General features: G+C 33.6%; 1 protein-coding gene across 6 annotated transcripts in view; it reads left to right on the forward strand.

Moving 5' to 3' along the window:
* LOC105772914 (uncharacterized aarF domain-containing protein kinase At1g71810, chloroplastic) overlaps nucleotides 1-13,075 on the forward strand; it is a 28,617-nt gene extending 15,542 nt beyond the window's left edge. For 2 of the 6 annotated variants that reach the window (XM_012594405.2, XM_012594403.2), the window contains 8 exons: nucleotides 2,853-2,903; nucleotides 3,028-3,169; nucleotides 3,278-3,322; nucleotides 3,841-3,945; nucleotides 4,031-4,072; nucleotides 10,829-11,008; nucleotides 12,045-12,167; nucleotides 12,606-13,075. In XM_012594405.2, coding sequence (XP_012449859.1) covers nucleotides 2,853-2,903; nucleotides 3,028-3,169; nucleotides 3,278-3,322; nucleotides 3,841-3,945; nucleotides 4,031-4,072; nucleotides 10,829-11,008; nucleotides 12,045-12,167; nucleotides 12,606-12,710 — 793 coding nt within the window. In that variant the 3' untranslated portion in view covers nucleotides 12,711-13,075. The remainder of the gene's footprint in view (nucleotides 1-2,852; nucleotides 2,904-3,027; nucleotides 3,170-3,277; nucleotides 3,323-3,840; nucleotides 3,946-4,030; nucleotides 4,073-10,828; nucleotides 11,009-12,044; nucleotides 12,168-12,605) is intronic. The other 4 variants (XM_012594409.2, XM_012594410.2, XM_012594407.2 and 1 more) reach the window with 4 other exon arrangements.
* The last annotated feature ends 1,992 nt before the right edge of the window (nucleotides 13,076-15,067 follow it).

Consider the following 15,067-nt stretch of genomic DNA (forward strand, 5'->3'; position numbering starts at 1 on the left):
GACATCACACATGCCCAACTCACAAACTAAATTGTGATAGGTCTTGTTGCTCAATCCTTCTTTAAACACGTTAGCTAACTTCTCGTCAGATGTCACATGAATTAAGTTTAAGACACGCACTTGTAGTCAATTTTTCTTTGATAACGTGATGATTGATCTCTATGTGTTTTGTTAGATAATGTTAAACTGGATTTTGAGCTATGCTTACAGCAACTTTGTTTTCTCTGTATAAGGATAATTTTTCTTTTCGTGGAGAGTTCAAATCCTCCAACACTTTTCGTAACTACAAGAGCTCACAAACTCCTTGAACTGTAGCTTTGTATTCTGCCTTAGCACTTGGTTGAGCATCTGCAGTTTGCTTCTTGCTTCTCCAAGTGACTAGGTTGCATCCCACAAATGTGCAATACCCAGATGTAGACCTCCTATCATTTAGAGTTCCAACCCAATCTGCAACTGTGTATGCTTCTATTTGGAGATGACCATGTTTAGAGAAAAGAAGACCTTTTGCTGGAACATGAATCATGTACTTGTCTGTCTGAATATGAATCATGCATGAACTAGCTTATTATATTGATTGCATGTACTTTGTCTGGTCTAGTGTGTAAGAGATAAATCAGTCTTCCAACCAATCTTTGATATATCTTCTTCTCCATTGACTCTCCAATCCTTGTTTGCAACTTATGATTACTCTCCATAGGTCATTCTGCAGGCTTGCAACCCATCATACCAGTTTTTTTCTAGAAATCTAGGATATGTTTTCTCTGTGAGATGAAGATTCATTTTTTCTTTATTTGGCAACTTCAGTCCCTAGGAAATATTGTAGCCTCCCTCCCTCTTTTATTTCAAATTCCTGAGCCAACCACCCTTTTAGCTGAGTCATCTCTTCTTTTTCATTTACTGTCATTACAATGTTGTCAATATATATTATAAGAAGAGTGATCTTACCCTTGTAATGTCTTATGGAGAGGGTATGATTATCATTGCTTTGTTGCTAACCAAACGAGATCATGATTTTGTTGAATCTGTTAAACCATGCTTTTGGAGATGTTAAGTCAGTTTGGTTAAATCGGTTAAGACTGTGAAGGTTGGTCAGTTTGATTATAGTAGGAGGGTCTTTGGTTAATTCGGTTATGTTTAACAAAACATGATCAAATCAATTGATTTAATCGCTTGCTTGCCCTTATTGATGCCTAAACTTTGCCACTTGGTCTAGGTTGGTGCATAAAGGTTTTCTGGACTAAGTTGGTAGTTCTACCATTACACGCTTTGCCCCTAGAAGTTAGCACTATTAATTGTTTGCTAATTTAGCATCTTCAACCACTTAGGAAACATGTTGATTAAAAAAATTTAAACCATGTTAGCTTTTTGTTATATATCTCTTTGCAGACGTGTAATATACATATGAATAATTTTTAATTTCTTTCAGTTTTCAGTAAATTAAATACATTTAATAAATAAAACACTTTAATTTTTTTACTTTCTCATCCTTTAAAACCCTCCCAAAAAGACGTAATCTCCTTTCATCTCTATCTCAATTTTTGATGGAAGCTTCTTTTCGTTCCCTTTGATCCATTCCAGCCCTCTTAATCCTTGCCCAAACAAAAGCTGTGCCCTAGACCCCGCAATTTAAGCTTTCCTTGCCTTATTCAGCACCGTTAAAAATGACTTGAATCTGTATGGCTGGTGAGTCAAATTCGTGGGTTTTAGCTTTGTTCCGGAGTTGTAAGCATAACATAAAAAGATTCCTTACAAGAATTGGTGGTGGGGGATGAAACTTCGACAACGTCAGTTTGAGACAACAAGAAGTTCAAAGGGAAAAATGGAGTGAAAGTTTGAAGACGCAGTGCAAATTGTATTTCATCTTCAAATCCATTCAGTTGTATTTGCCAAGTTTTTGGTTTATAAAAGAAAGTGAGAATTTGTAGCTGACAGAAACTTATATAATTTTTATATGATCTATATTAATTTATAATTTATCTATAATTTCTTTAATTTCATTACTTTTTCATAATTTATATATTTGAGGTTTTATTTTTAATAATTTATTTATATTTTTTGAGATTTGCAAAATTATATATTCTTTTTGAATTTTTATTGTATTTATATGCTTTTATAAAATTGATTTTTTTAATATTTATAGTTTTTATTTTTATTTTTGAAACTTTTAAACTAAAGTTGGCAATGTTTTGACATTATTAATAAGAAAGTGAGAAGCGATTGTATGAAACTGTGATCTCACGTCATATATATTCTTTTCCAATATGAGAATGACAAATCAGATTTTTCCTCCTGATTTTTAGCATTTTTAGTTGGATTTGAATTTTGTCAGGAGAAAAAAAAATTGAAAATCAGGAGGAAAAATCTGATTTGTCATTTCCCAATTGGAAAGGGATATAGATGACATGGAATCACAATTTCATACAATCTTTCTCATAAGACAATAGGATGATGTGGATTAATTTAGGGTGATGTGAATTCAACATGACACGCTTTGATTAGGTAATGGTTGCTAAATAAAAGTCTTCGTCAAACAAAACTTTACAAACCTAGACCAATGGTCCATTTCAGGTGCAAAATATGCATTAACCCAATTATTTACATTGACAAACTGCTTTTTGGTGGAGATGGAATCTTTGGATGATCGAGCGGAAAGAATGGCTTTTTTCTATTGGGAAAAGAAAAATAGCTTTATTTGGTAGGAGTAAGAAGGAACTATTGTTGTGGGTGAGCAGATTAGTCATCTCAACAAGTTTATTGACTAGTATTGTGTTATATGATCTTCTAGAGGTGGCACTTAAATTGTTCTCAGAGATGTTCCCAATATTCATGATTTCATTTTCAATTTTTGGCAGGTACAAGTTCAAATTTCAAATACCTTCATATTTTTCTCTGGTTATTCGTAGGTAATGGTTTTCCTTAGAGATTTGATGCGTCTTCCATACAACTTCATGCTGTTTGTTCAGAAATTTAGAATCTTATATGTAGCCATGTTTATGCCTATTAATTGGTTTACTTATCCTTCTCTAGTCTAGCTGTATTGGAGGGAATTGCAATAAGTTCTGACCCAAATTACAAAGTTTTGGGTAGTACATATCCATGGATTGCAAAAAAAGTATTGACTGACAGTTCACCTCAACTGAAGTCTTCTTTGCAGGCTCTTCTTTATAAGGTACATGTATACTGGTTCTTCTTTATTGAAATGTTATTGTTTACTATGTTGTACTTTACATCATGGACATAGCTTACCAACATTCTAATTAGGTTTGTAATCTGTTAGGATGGTGCTTTCAGAATTGATCGTCTTGAATCCCTATTGACTGAGGTGAGATTTTCCAATCTTTTTGCTTACTCACCATACCCCCCCTTTGTTTCTTCTCTCTCCTTTTACCACACAGATTACAACATATGGCATCCTGTTGTATATGTGAGAAACAAAACACTTGATAAATTTCCTATTATCTTTGGTCCAGTTTTGCCTTTTTGTCTTATTCCTGCAAAACAACCGCCACTGGAGTTCTGAGTTTTAAACAGTCCCAAGTATTGAAGGAACTATTTCTGCTCACCAGTCAAAAAGTTAGTAGTATATTTGTTTGTATCTGCATCCTTCAAACAATTAGGTCATCTTCAAACTATTTCTTCTCACCAGTCTAAAAATTTAGATCAGATGTGTATTGATTAGGAGCTTCTTTCAAACAATTAGGTCATTTCGTGCAGCTTATACTCATGGACATTTTCTTCTATAATAATTTCTAATCTTTCCCTTTCCTATTTCTTTTCCTTCTATGAATATCCCCGCACCTTCCTCAGTTTATTCAAGTCCTAAAATGATTCATATGGCAGTCCCTTCGTGCTCGAACTGAGAAGGCCTTGGTTAAGATACAAAGAGAAGAAGCAAATTCCAGGGTGGTTTTTAAGGAAATCCTTTATTTTACATTAACAGAAAAGGTATCCGGAAAATTGCATCTCTATATTATATGTATACTTTTAATGGCCCAATTGAAGTTGATATTTTTCCTTTCTTTTTTGGCAGGGCAGCTTTGTGAGGGAAATACTTATTGAAGAGTTCGCTAAGGTATGGTTTGGGGCATAGATCTCTTACATGCACCCAAAAATTACTAATAGTAGTAGTAAAAAATTAGATGTCTATTATGTTAAAGGTTATGTTAAAGGTGATCTGCCTAATTTTTAGGAAATTCTGTTGAAAGTTCTGTTGATATATCTGTTCTAAAACTAAAAACAGAAATAGAAGGAATTTATGCAAATGAAAATAGAGAATAGAAGGAATTTTTGTAAATAAGAATAGAAAGAAATTCATTGTTATTTTTCATTGAGGATTCTAATCTAGGCTATTTAGAATTTGTAAATTACTAAAACTTAGGTAGCAAGAAACTGGGAAATGATACTGAGTAATTAAGAAAAATAGAAATAAAATAATATCCCTTTGCTAAATCCTAGAAATCTAGCAATTAATAAATTGATGAACTATCAATACTCCCCCTCAAGCTGGTGAAAGATGCTCATCATTCCTGACTTGTCTGGTAGCACTTCAAAACTTGGCTTAGGTAGCCCCTTAAGGACATCTGTTGTCTGTTGGTTGCCCGGCACAAAGATCAAGGAAATTACCCATCCTCTATTTTTCTTTGATAAAATGTTGATCTATGTCAACATACTTTGTTCGGTCATGATGAACTGGATTATGTGCAATACTTTGGCTGCCTTATTGTCATAACATAGCTTCATAGATCCCATATCAGGAACTTTAAGTTCTTCCATTAACTTTTTAACCAAATCAGCTCACTAGTTCCTTATGCAAGGGCTGTAAATTCAGCTCTGTGCTACTGCAAGCTACAACTGGTTGCTTCTTGCTTCTTGCTTCTCTAACGGCACGTTTGGTTCACTGGAATTGAATAGGCATAACAGTGGTTTGGTTGGATGGAATGGAATGGAATGAGTATTGTAATAGTATTCATACGTTTGGCGGAGAGGAATAGATATAGAATAGATCACAAATAACAATTTTACCCTGAGACTGAGATCACACCAAATTGGCGCTGAAAACAAAATCAGAACAGGAAAAAGGGACAAACCCCTCAAATAGCAATACAAAAATGTAGACTGAGATCACAAATGGAAGACCCAACAACTTCAAGAAACCCTAACTCATGGACGAGTTTAGAGAAAAAACACTTTCAAGAGCAGTTAATTCTCTTATTTAGTTGAAGCTATTATCAAATCCATTTACATCACTGTCGACAGTCATCGGAAGTTCATGACAGATTTCTTATAACATCAGCTTTCTGAATTTTGGCTTGATTTTTTTTCTGAAAGCTTACCAATAAGCCTAGATCTATAGAAAAAATGGTTGACTTTCAATGAATTTTCGTGGTCCACCTCTCTACCTGCCCCGTCAAATTTTTTTATTTATCGCTGTCTTCTATTTCAAAATTTCAAGCTCAACGCCCTTTATTTTTAACCAAAAACCTCTTATTTCTAACTTTAAAAAGAAACCCATAAAGTCTCTTTCCTTTTTTTTTTTTTTGTTTTATATCTGGTAATCCATTTGCAGATGAGGTTGAAGAATACCAATTAAAAGCTCAATTAGGTTTTCTCTTGTTTTAGCTTGAAATAATGTAGGGAAAAATTGGAAAAGAAAATTTGCATCTATTCATTGTTGTGCAGAATTGCCATCTTTGGTATAGTTAAAGAATAGCTATTACGGGAGCATTCGTAATCAGACTGTAATGCATATTCAACCGAATAGGTAATTCAGTGAACCAAATGACTGAATAACTATTCCCTTAAGTATAGACCTGGAGTTGAGATGCTATTCATCCCAACCAAACGAGCTGTAAGTAACCCAATCCCCCACAATAACTTGATGTGGACTTCCTATCTTCAACTGAAACTGCCCAATTTGCATCAGTAAATGCCTCCACAATTCTTTGCTTGTTTTTCTTGAAAAACATGTGTTGACATCTTACTGCTGTCAGTGTTGACAGCTTAGGCAATAATTTCTAACAGCCTATGCTTGACTAAGTGGCATGATCTTAGGAATTACTGATTATTAGGGATTAAATTACAGATTATTAGGGTTTTCTTGGATTATGCACAACTTACTAATTTCCTTAGATGCCTATATTGCTTGTATAAATACCTATGTATTCTTTCATCTGAATTCATAAGAGAAAATCAGTTTTATCTCTAAATTACTTTCTGATTTTGAAATTTCCTTTGAAAATACTTTAATTTCTTCATGGTATTAGAGTTATAATTCCATATTTAAAGGACCAATTTTGAAATTCTTAGATTCTCTTAAACCCTAGAATTATAAACTTGGTATGTACCCCCTTAGCCCCATTTTTACTTCTCATCGTCATTCATAGGAGATCCACAGCATCATTTTCAGCAAAACCCTGAAGTCTGATAGCATCTCTTTGCATGAGTCTCACACGTCGCTAGAAGCATTTATGCCTTCATCCACACGTTGATGTGTGAAGCACACCCCTTGGAGGTGGTTTTTTCGATCATCATCGTTAACTTCCTTGGGTTATTTCCTGCCTCTTGCTATTATTGGGTCCACTAGTGCTGGTTTGAGTTCTTTCATTGGAGTTATATTTGGGTAGAAGATTATCTTTTTGGTGGTTGACTATTCTTTCTCTTTTCCCCTATTATTAGTGTAACAGCTTTCACTCGTCCTGGCGTACGGTACAAATGAGAGGTGTTACCGGAATACAAACATAATGGAAATTTTGAATCCCTTAAAATTTCAAACCTTAAAACATTTTATTAAATCATAAAATAACGATTAGGATCATTTGAGGGTTTTAGAAATATTTTAAAACCATTAACAAAAAGTTTGGGAGTGATCAGAGGTGTCCAAGACCTAAAACAAGCCACCAAAAGTCCAAACGGGCCAAAATAGTGTAGTGGGAGACAATGTGGTGTATGATTTGTGACATCGCATAATGCCGCGACATTGTATTACTTGGCGTCGCGGCGCCACTCTATGTATGATCAATGTCACAACATTGCGAGGGACGATGTTGCAACGTCTGTATGATCAATGTCGTGACATTGCGAGGGATGATGTCGTGATTGTAGCAAAGTAGCTCAAAAACATTTTAAATTATACCAAAACACCATTAAATCACACCAAATTGTTTTAATTCATTTCAAAACAATAAAAATACTCATTTGAACTTAACTTCATCTTAAAAACATGATCAAATCAAATTAACACCACAACTTATCCTATAAGTGTTAAAAACATTTATACACATCAGGAAGTTGACAAATATAACATGAAATCCACTTGGTCTATATACATGTCATTTCAAACTCTTTTAATACAAGGAGAGCAAAACTAAGTTATCTAAGTCCTTCAAACCTCGCACAATTCATTTAATATAACATTGAAAAGCTTTTCTTATTATGGGACTTATGAATATATCATTTAAGTTTATTTCACTTGTTAATTACACGAGACTTTAATTAAATTCTTGTTTCATTAATTCATTTACTATTGGGATCAATAGTCTCTCTTAGGATCTTCTTTAATTATTCTATCACTTCTACTTATTAAAAATGTCATTTCGTTCGTGTTCTTTTTAGCTAACATTGTAATTATAAATTTCAATTTTTGGTAATTTATAACACTTGGTACACTCTAGCAAAATAGGACTCGGATCCTTAGGATTCCAACCAAACATCATACACTTATTGAACTAAAAGTAGAATCTAAACATCGCACCAAACACTAAAGCCCTCGCTATGCACAAAAGTGCTATGCCATGAGGCGTAAAGCATTGTCTTCAAACAAAACGCTATCTTGGCAACATGGGCAAATGTTTATTTGATAGTTTACTCCATATGTCCGAGTGAAACCCTTAGCTACCAATATGGCTTCGAACCTCTCAACTGAACCATCTGCCTTATATTTTATTGTGAACACCCATTTGCATCCAACCAGTTTCTTTCTCTACGGAGGGGTAACTAGTTCTCAAGTCTCATTGTTTTCTAGAGCCTTCCTCTCTTCAGTCATGGCATCTTTTCAGCTTAGATCGTTGAAAGCTTTTCGCTAATCTTGTGGAATAAACATACAGGACAAGGCTAATGCTTTATAGGAAGGAGACAATGAAATAAAGTTAGATATAAGATGTTTGGTTCAAGACCTAACACCTTTTCTTTGAGCTATAGGTAACTCTAAATCATTAGTGGAATTAGGGATTATAGATGACTCACTGATAGGTAGATGCTTGGATTTAGTAGGGTGCATGATAGCTTCTACCTTATTCCTCCATAAGTCCTCAAATTTGGCCTATCTAGATGTCCAATAATCTCTCCCTGAATAGATTCTTCCCTCCGGATACTATCTTTTGTTTGACATGGAGAGTGGTTAAAAAGATTTTTAGAAGATCCTGTCGTGTCTACTCACTCCAAAATTAATAATCCATGACTTAATATGGATGTGGGCATTAAAAGGCATTACCTAATTTCACAAAATTAGATGTTGCATTAGCGGAAGAGCTAAGTTGGGGCAAAAGACACTTTAGATGTTGAATTTCATCTAAAGAAAATGTCCCGATGGAAGTCTATTCGGATGAATTTGTGGTTTTAGATAGGTTGGCTTGACAATCATAGAGGAGTAGGGTAGTGCGAGACGCGTACAGGGAGGTGGGTCACCAGAACTTGGGGTTTTGTCGGCAGTGAGGTCCTAAAGCTTCTTAAGGTTGCGATGAGAGAAGAGAAGACTAGGGTGGAAAGTATCACATTTGGGTTTCTAGTGTTCTAAAAAAAAGAAAGAAAAAATGAAAAAATAGGTTCTCAAATTTGGATTTCTAGCTCTGATACCATGAAAAAAGTGATGGAAATGAGTAGTTTTGAGGGTCTTGTGAATGATTACTTGTATTTCATCTCAAGAATACAAAGGTATATATATAAATTATGTAGGTCTAAATGAGGAAATAAAAATCTATACAATAAGTAAGATCTCTAATAACCAGCAAAATAAATCCCTAAAACACAGCCTATTAAGGCTATCAATAGTCAACAAGGACTAAAAGAATGTGGCATCCATGGTTATTGAAAAGAAAATTGTTTGAGGACCAAAGCATCAATACCCATTTTTGTTGGTGCCTAACCAAGAAAATACATTTTAAAGCTCGTTGGTCTAACTCTTGATGGCATTCTATTTATTAGGTAAGTAGCAGTAAGAATGCCTTCCTCTCATAAGTATATAGGCTCTTTAGTTATAACATTTAAAGACCCAAGCACTTCTAAGAGATGCTTATTTTCCTCTTTGCCACTTTACTATGTTGTGGTGTATCAGTACAAGAGCTTTAATAAATGATTCCTTTTTCCAACTAGCAGGCTCCCGAAGTAGGTTAAAGTACTCTCTCCCATTGTCGCTTTGAAAATTTTGCATTTTTTCTTGAATTTGAGTCCGAACCATGTTATATACTTTTTTCCCTAATTTTTTTTTTAATAAATAAGCCCAATAGAAACGTGTCTGATCATCAATAGATATGAAAATTGAAAATGGACCATAAACTGGTTGATAAATAAACCCATGTACTTCAAAATTTGAAAGTTACGGTGGCCTAACCTATAATGCCATAAATCATATCATTACTGAAAACTGACCATGAACTGGTTACTTAAGCTTGTCGACATGTAGAACTTCCATCTTCAAAATAAATAGAGCCCATCACTTTCCCTAGCATTGCCAATCGTCTTCCCCGAATCCATTTTCTGAAATTCACAGTGATTAGGAAAGTATACAGCACAATTACCTAGATAATGAGTTAGCTTACTAATAGATAACAAATTGTAGGAGAGATTTGGAACATGAAGTACGTTTTTAAGTATAAGAGATTTTGAGACGGCTACAAGTCCTTTTCCAGCAGTTGGGTGACTAAAGTTAATAGACACATTGATTTCCTGCACATGGACTATAAGAAGAAAATAATTTAGAACATTCTGTCATGTGATCATTTGAGTGACTAAAGTTAACAGACACATTGATGCCTCGTTTCGCTACTAGTGTAATAATATGAGGAAAAACTTATTTATTACATATGTATTACAATAGTTAGACATAAAGCAAAGAATAATTAGTACAATTTTAAACTTGAAATTAGAAATATGAGTAAAAACTCTTGCAAAAATAAGATCTCTTCAAAATAAGCGAAAAATAAGTCATGAAAGTGGCCAAATATTATCAATTGAATTAGTTTATTACTAACTCATATACTAAAACATGCGTAAAAAATAATACTTATACTAAACTTACCATTAATGCTATGGTTTGAAGATAATTACCATTTTGTGCTATGGAACAAGTGGAAGACACGCTTGATAATTGTGTGCATTGAAACAATTTACACAGTAGATATTGTGATGTCTCAGTAGTTCCTTCTAAACTATTCAAAACATTTTCCAAAGTACCATTGGTATTGACATCTGAAGATGTTGAAACCCACTCTCTAGCCATGGCTGTTTTAACTGTTAGGATCTCTTACAAATTGGCTTTGATACCATGAACAAAATGGTTAAAGAACAGAAAAATAATGTATGAAATCATTTTCACTCTATTCAGAACTAGATTTACATGGGGAAATTCAAACCTTAAGAATCTACATAAATCTCAAGAAATCTCCATAGATCAAGGACCTATCACAACTACATGATTCTAGATCAGATATTACTATCAAATCCAGATTTATTGGACTAAAAATCCCTAAGAATCTTGCCTAAGAATTTGGAATTTTCTACATCAACTAATAGTGCTTGTATTTGGTATCAAATTGCTTTCTGAAAATTGGTACAGGGTTTGGATGCACTTGGATTAGCAACACTTGATTCGTTGACGTCTGTGGCTACAACAAGAATACCCTTTACTGGATCCTCAGTCTCTTTTATGTCCAAGGAAGACATAATCAACTTGAGAACATTTCACCGCCTCATGTTTTTGTTGGCAGGTCTTGAAAGCAATAAAAAATCCTTTGAGGTGAGAGTTTAAGTATTTGGCATATCATTTAGAATGTACTGAACAGTTAACAAATGAAGGGGAAAAAGGCAAGTTTACTTATCTTTGATACAAGTCCACTTGTTTAGACGAAGATGTTGAGGCCTTGTGGATTTTCTAAATCGTTAGAAGGTGATGGACCTATACGGGTAGACAATTAAATATTACTGTGAACATGGAATTTTGATGGAACTCTCAGATTATATTTAAAACACTTCTAACAAATGAATATGTTTGCAAGGTTGACCACATTAAAAATGCCGCACTCAGATAAGTAAATATAATCTTGGATGGTAAATCATATTCCACTTTTGTACACTATTCAAAACCCTATAATTAAGCTCAGTGCAATGATGTATAATATTCTTGTATAGTTTCAATACTTTCTTAATGTTGGCGTTCCTCTCTTTCTGTTGACATGTAAATCCTCCACAACAGCAAAAGTTTTCACCTCTATGTAACTACTGCTAGGAGATCAGTGTTAAATCAAAGCTCATAGAATCTTAAACCCTAGTTCTACTTTCTGCAATAGCCATAGTTGTAGAACTGAATTTTCTCCTAACTTGGACCACCTCATAGACTAGAAAAGGATTACTCAAATGTGTCAAACATCAGTCATTGTTCTACCGAGGCTTGTTATATTGAGTTAAGCTTATTAAAAATAGATGACTTTCATAAATAATATTCTGTTATAATTGGTTATGAAATTGAATATCTAGAAGTGAAACTTTGATCTGTCAGGAATGTAAGTAGATCTGTACTTCTGTAATAATTTTAGAGCTTTGTTCATAAATCTAATTAGGTTCATACAATTTATAGATGTACTATTATCAAGCAATCTGATCCTATATACTACCTGGAATGTTGATCAGCTAACATTGTGAAGAACGCATTTGATATCTCATAAAACGTGAAATGGTCATTGCATTTCTTATGCTGCCTATAATCTAGTGAGGCTTGTACTTTAAATTTATTACTGTCTTGGAGGATAGACTGACTTCAAATTCTTATGCTTTAGGAAGTTAATGGAGTTGGCAACCCCAACAATAATCAAAGCGCATACCTGGAGGAATCATCACTGCTTTCGTATCAACCTGCATTAGTTTCAGAAATTCTGGCCATGCTTTCTATTATTCCCGAGGTAATCATTAAGAGGAGACATGTTTTATAGGATCCTTACACCAATTAATTCATTTTTTCTTTTTTATAACCTCAACGTTTGCTTGAAACCATTTGCCTCTGTTCCATTCAGCTGTATGCTTTCAGCCCAAATTTTTGTGCAGCTGGGGTTTTCCTTGGCTTTGGTTCCTGGCCGTTTCTCTCCTGCTTTTAACTTTTACAAGCTGTTTGATATCATGTATTTCTATTTTCTGCTGTTGTGATTTAGTTTATTCTTCCAATACCTCGTCCAGATTGGTGCTTACAATTTTAATAGAATTAGCTTTATTATAATGATAAAGATTCTTTAAGTAGATCCACACTGCCTTGAACTGTAGAACTACATTCATATGCTTGAGCATCTTTTGTATGCATGGAAATCTGCACCCTATTTAGCTATTACTCTAAATGCATGTGGCAGCTGCCGCCTGAATTGCAACAGCAACTTCTTCGCTTACCAGCTGATCTGGCTAGAAGGCTGATTTCCCGTGCTTCTGCTCGGACTATCCAGAGAATCTTTTTATGATTCTTAGTTACAGCTTTTCATGATTGTCTCAACTGGATGAAAATTTCAAGCAACTGCATAAGGGAGGGTTTTGATCGAAGCAACATTGACTTGCAAATTAAGATGTCAACAAAAAAGTTGTTCAAAACGAGAGCTTTCAGTTGGAATGACATGTATGTGTCTTGTAATTTAGTTTCTTTTCCCAAGCATCTCTAAATATGAAAGTTAAAGCTTATTACAAATTCCCAGCTGAGCATGAGCAGAGCATTGCAGGAGAATGTTCATGTGAGATCTGAAACCAATAAACAGTGGAATTTTTCTTGTAAAATTACTGGCAATTTAACAACGGTTAGTCTAAACTTTGATTGTTTTGGAAGTCCTGAAAATTTTGCCTCTCTGGTTCATACTGTTTTTTTTCTGTTTGCAAGTTATTTCATAAGAATTTTAATAGTTGAAATCCATTGCCCTGGTCTGGGTCTAGTTGTGGGAAAACTGTGTAACTAGTTAGCTATTCTTGGAAATTCCTAGATAAGAGACTCTGATGGATTGCATCCTTAGAATTAAGCCTATGTTGATTTTTTTTTCTAATTTATTAAGGTATAGTATGTGATCTGATGTAGTAATTTATGTTTTGGATGGTAAGGGTATATATTCAACAGTAATATTCAGATTAAAGTGTAGAATTCTTATTTTCAATTTCCAGCACTTTTCTTTGCCAATTAAACATAGCAGTTTTCAATTTTCAGCATGATATTAGTTTTAGGGTTCTTTCCTGGGGTTCATTGTTTTAGCCTTAATTGCTGTACACCTTGTCAAGCTTAGTGACCTTCTTTGCCTTGTTTCCCTTTTGCCTAACCTTGTTTAATCGAGTATTTAAAAACTCTGTCGGCCTTCACTGTAAATTTTTTTTCTTCCCTTCCTCTCTTACTAGGGATGGTAAAACTCAAATCACTTGATGAATTTCAAACCATTTTACTTTAGATGGAGTGGATATTTTTTATTTGAAAAGTGGATGATGGGCGAGGTGATTTTTATCTTTTGAAAAGTGAGAAGGAAGCAGTTATGGTAATTGTTTGTTCCGACCCGCTCCACTATATAAAAATACTATTTTATCCTTATATATATATAAACCATTAAAAAAGATAAAAATATAAGAGCGTAATATAGGAACAAAATCATATATTATATGTTTAAATATTTTTTGAAGAATTATGTTTAAATATATACTTAATTTTAAAAAAAAATTAAAAATATAAAGATAAGTAGCAATAATAAAATTGAAGCGGAGCAGGGTAGGGCGAAAATGAATGCATCCAACATTCAAGGAAATGATAGAACTTTTCAAGATTATACATTCATAGTAGAGCGGATAGGTGGTGGAGCAGAGTGTGCTAATTGTGGAGCGGTAGTGAATTGAGCAATATTTGTTCTCGCCCTGCTTCGCTTCTTTGTCATCCCTATCTCTTACATCACGACACTTATCTCAATTGACATTCTTATTGATTTGAAAAAGGTGGAGTAGAACTGCTAATTGTGGAGCGGTAGTGAATTTAGAAACATCTATACTCATCTCACTTCGCTTCATTGTCATCTCTCTCTTATATTAAAATACTTGTTTCAATTGACATACTCACCGATTTGAAAAATTGAGACTTCTAATAGGAGAAAGAATCAAACCCCAATAAACAAACCTTACCTTAGTATTCTTACAAAATTTTACATTTTTCGAAAATTTTACATTTTCGGTGGTGATGTAAATTTTTGTAATTACATTACATTTTCTTATTTGGATTTGGAAGATTACCTTGAATCAATAATCTTAATCATGCCAAGATATCACCTTTTAGGTCTCCATGGTAATATTATTATTATGAGAATTTTATCATCATTTTTATTCAACTTTTTTATTCTATCCTTTATGATAATTTAACAATTTTTAGATTATACGAAACAAATGAACTAATTAAATTAAATTAAATTGATTTATTTTTAATTTTAACAGCTATAGTGAAAGTTCAAAAATTTTCAAAATCAAATCACTTTTTGGTATTTATAGCAATAAATATTTATCGAAAAGTACACATGCTTTGTGCACCAAGACGGATTCGAGTCGATTTTGATTTTCAAAACGACATTCTCCGCTATCCTCGTACCCTGAACAACGTTGAATGTGGGCTCGAGCAACACAAACCAAACACGGAAAAAGAAACGATGTAACTATTTTTAATAGAAAGTAATTTTTCTCACTAGAAACTAATAAATAAAATAATTCTTAGAATATAATTTATTCTTAGATATTAAAGTTTCACTATTTTTTGATAGAATAGCAGTGTATGAAACTTATGTTTTTAGGTCAATCGGTGACATCTATTTATAGG

This window comes from Gossypium raimondii, chromosome 6, assembly GCF_025698545.1.
Source record: "Gossypium raimondii isolate GPD5lz chromosome 6, ASM2569854v1, whole genome shotgun sequence".
NCBI lineage: Eukaryota > Viridiplantae > Streptophyta > Magnoliopsida > Malvales > Malvaceae > Gossypium > Gossypium raimondii.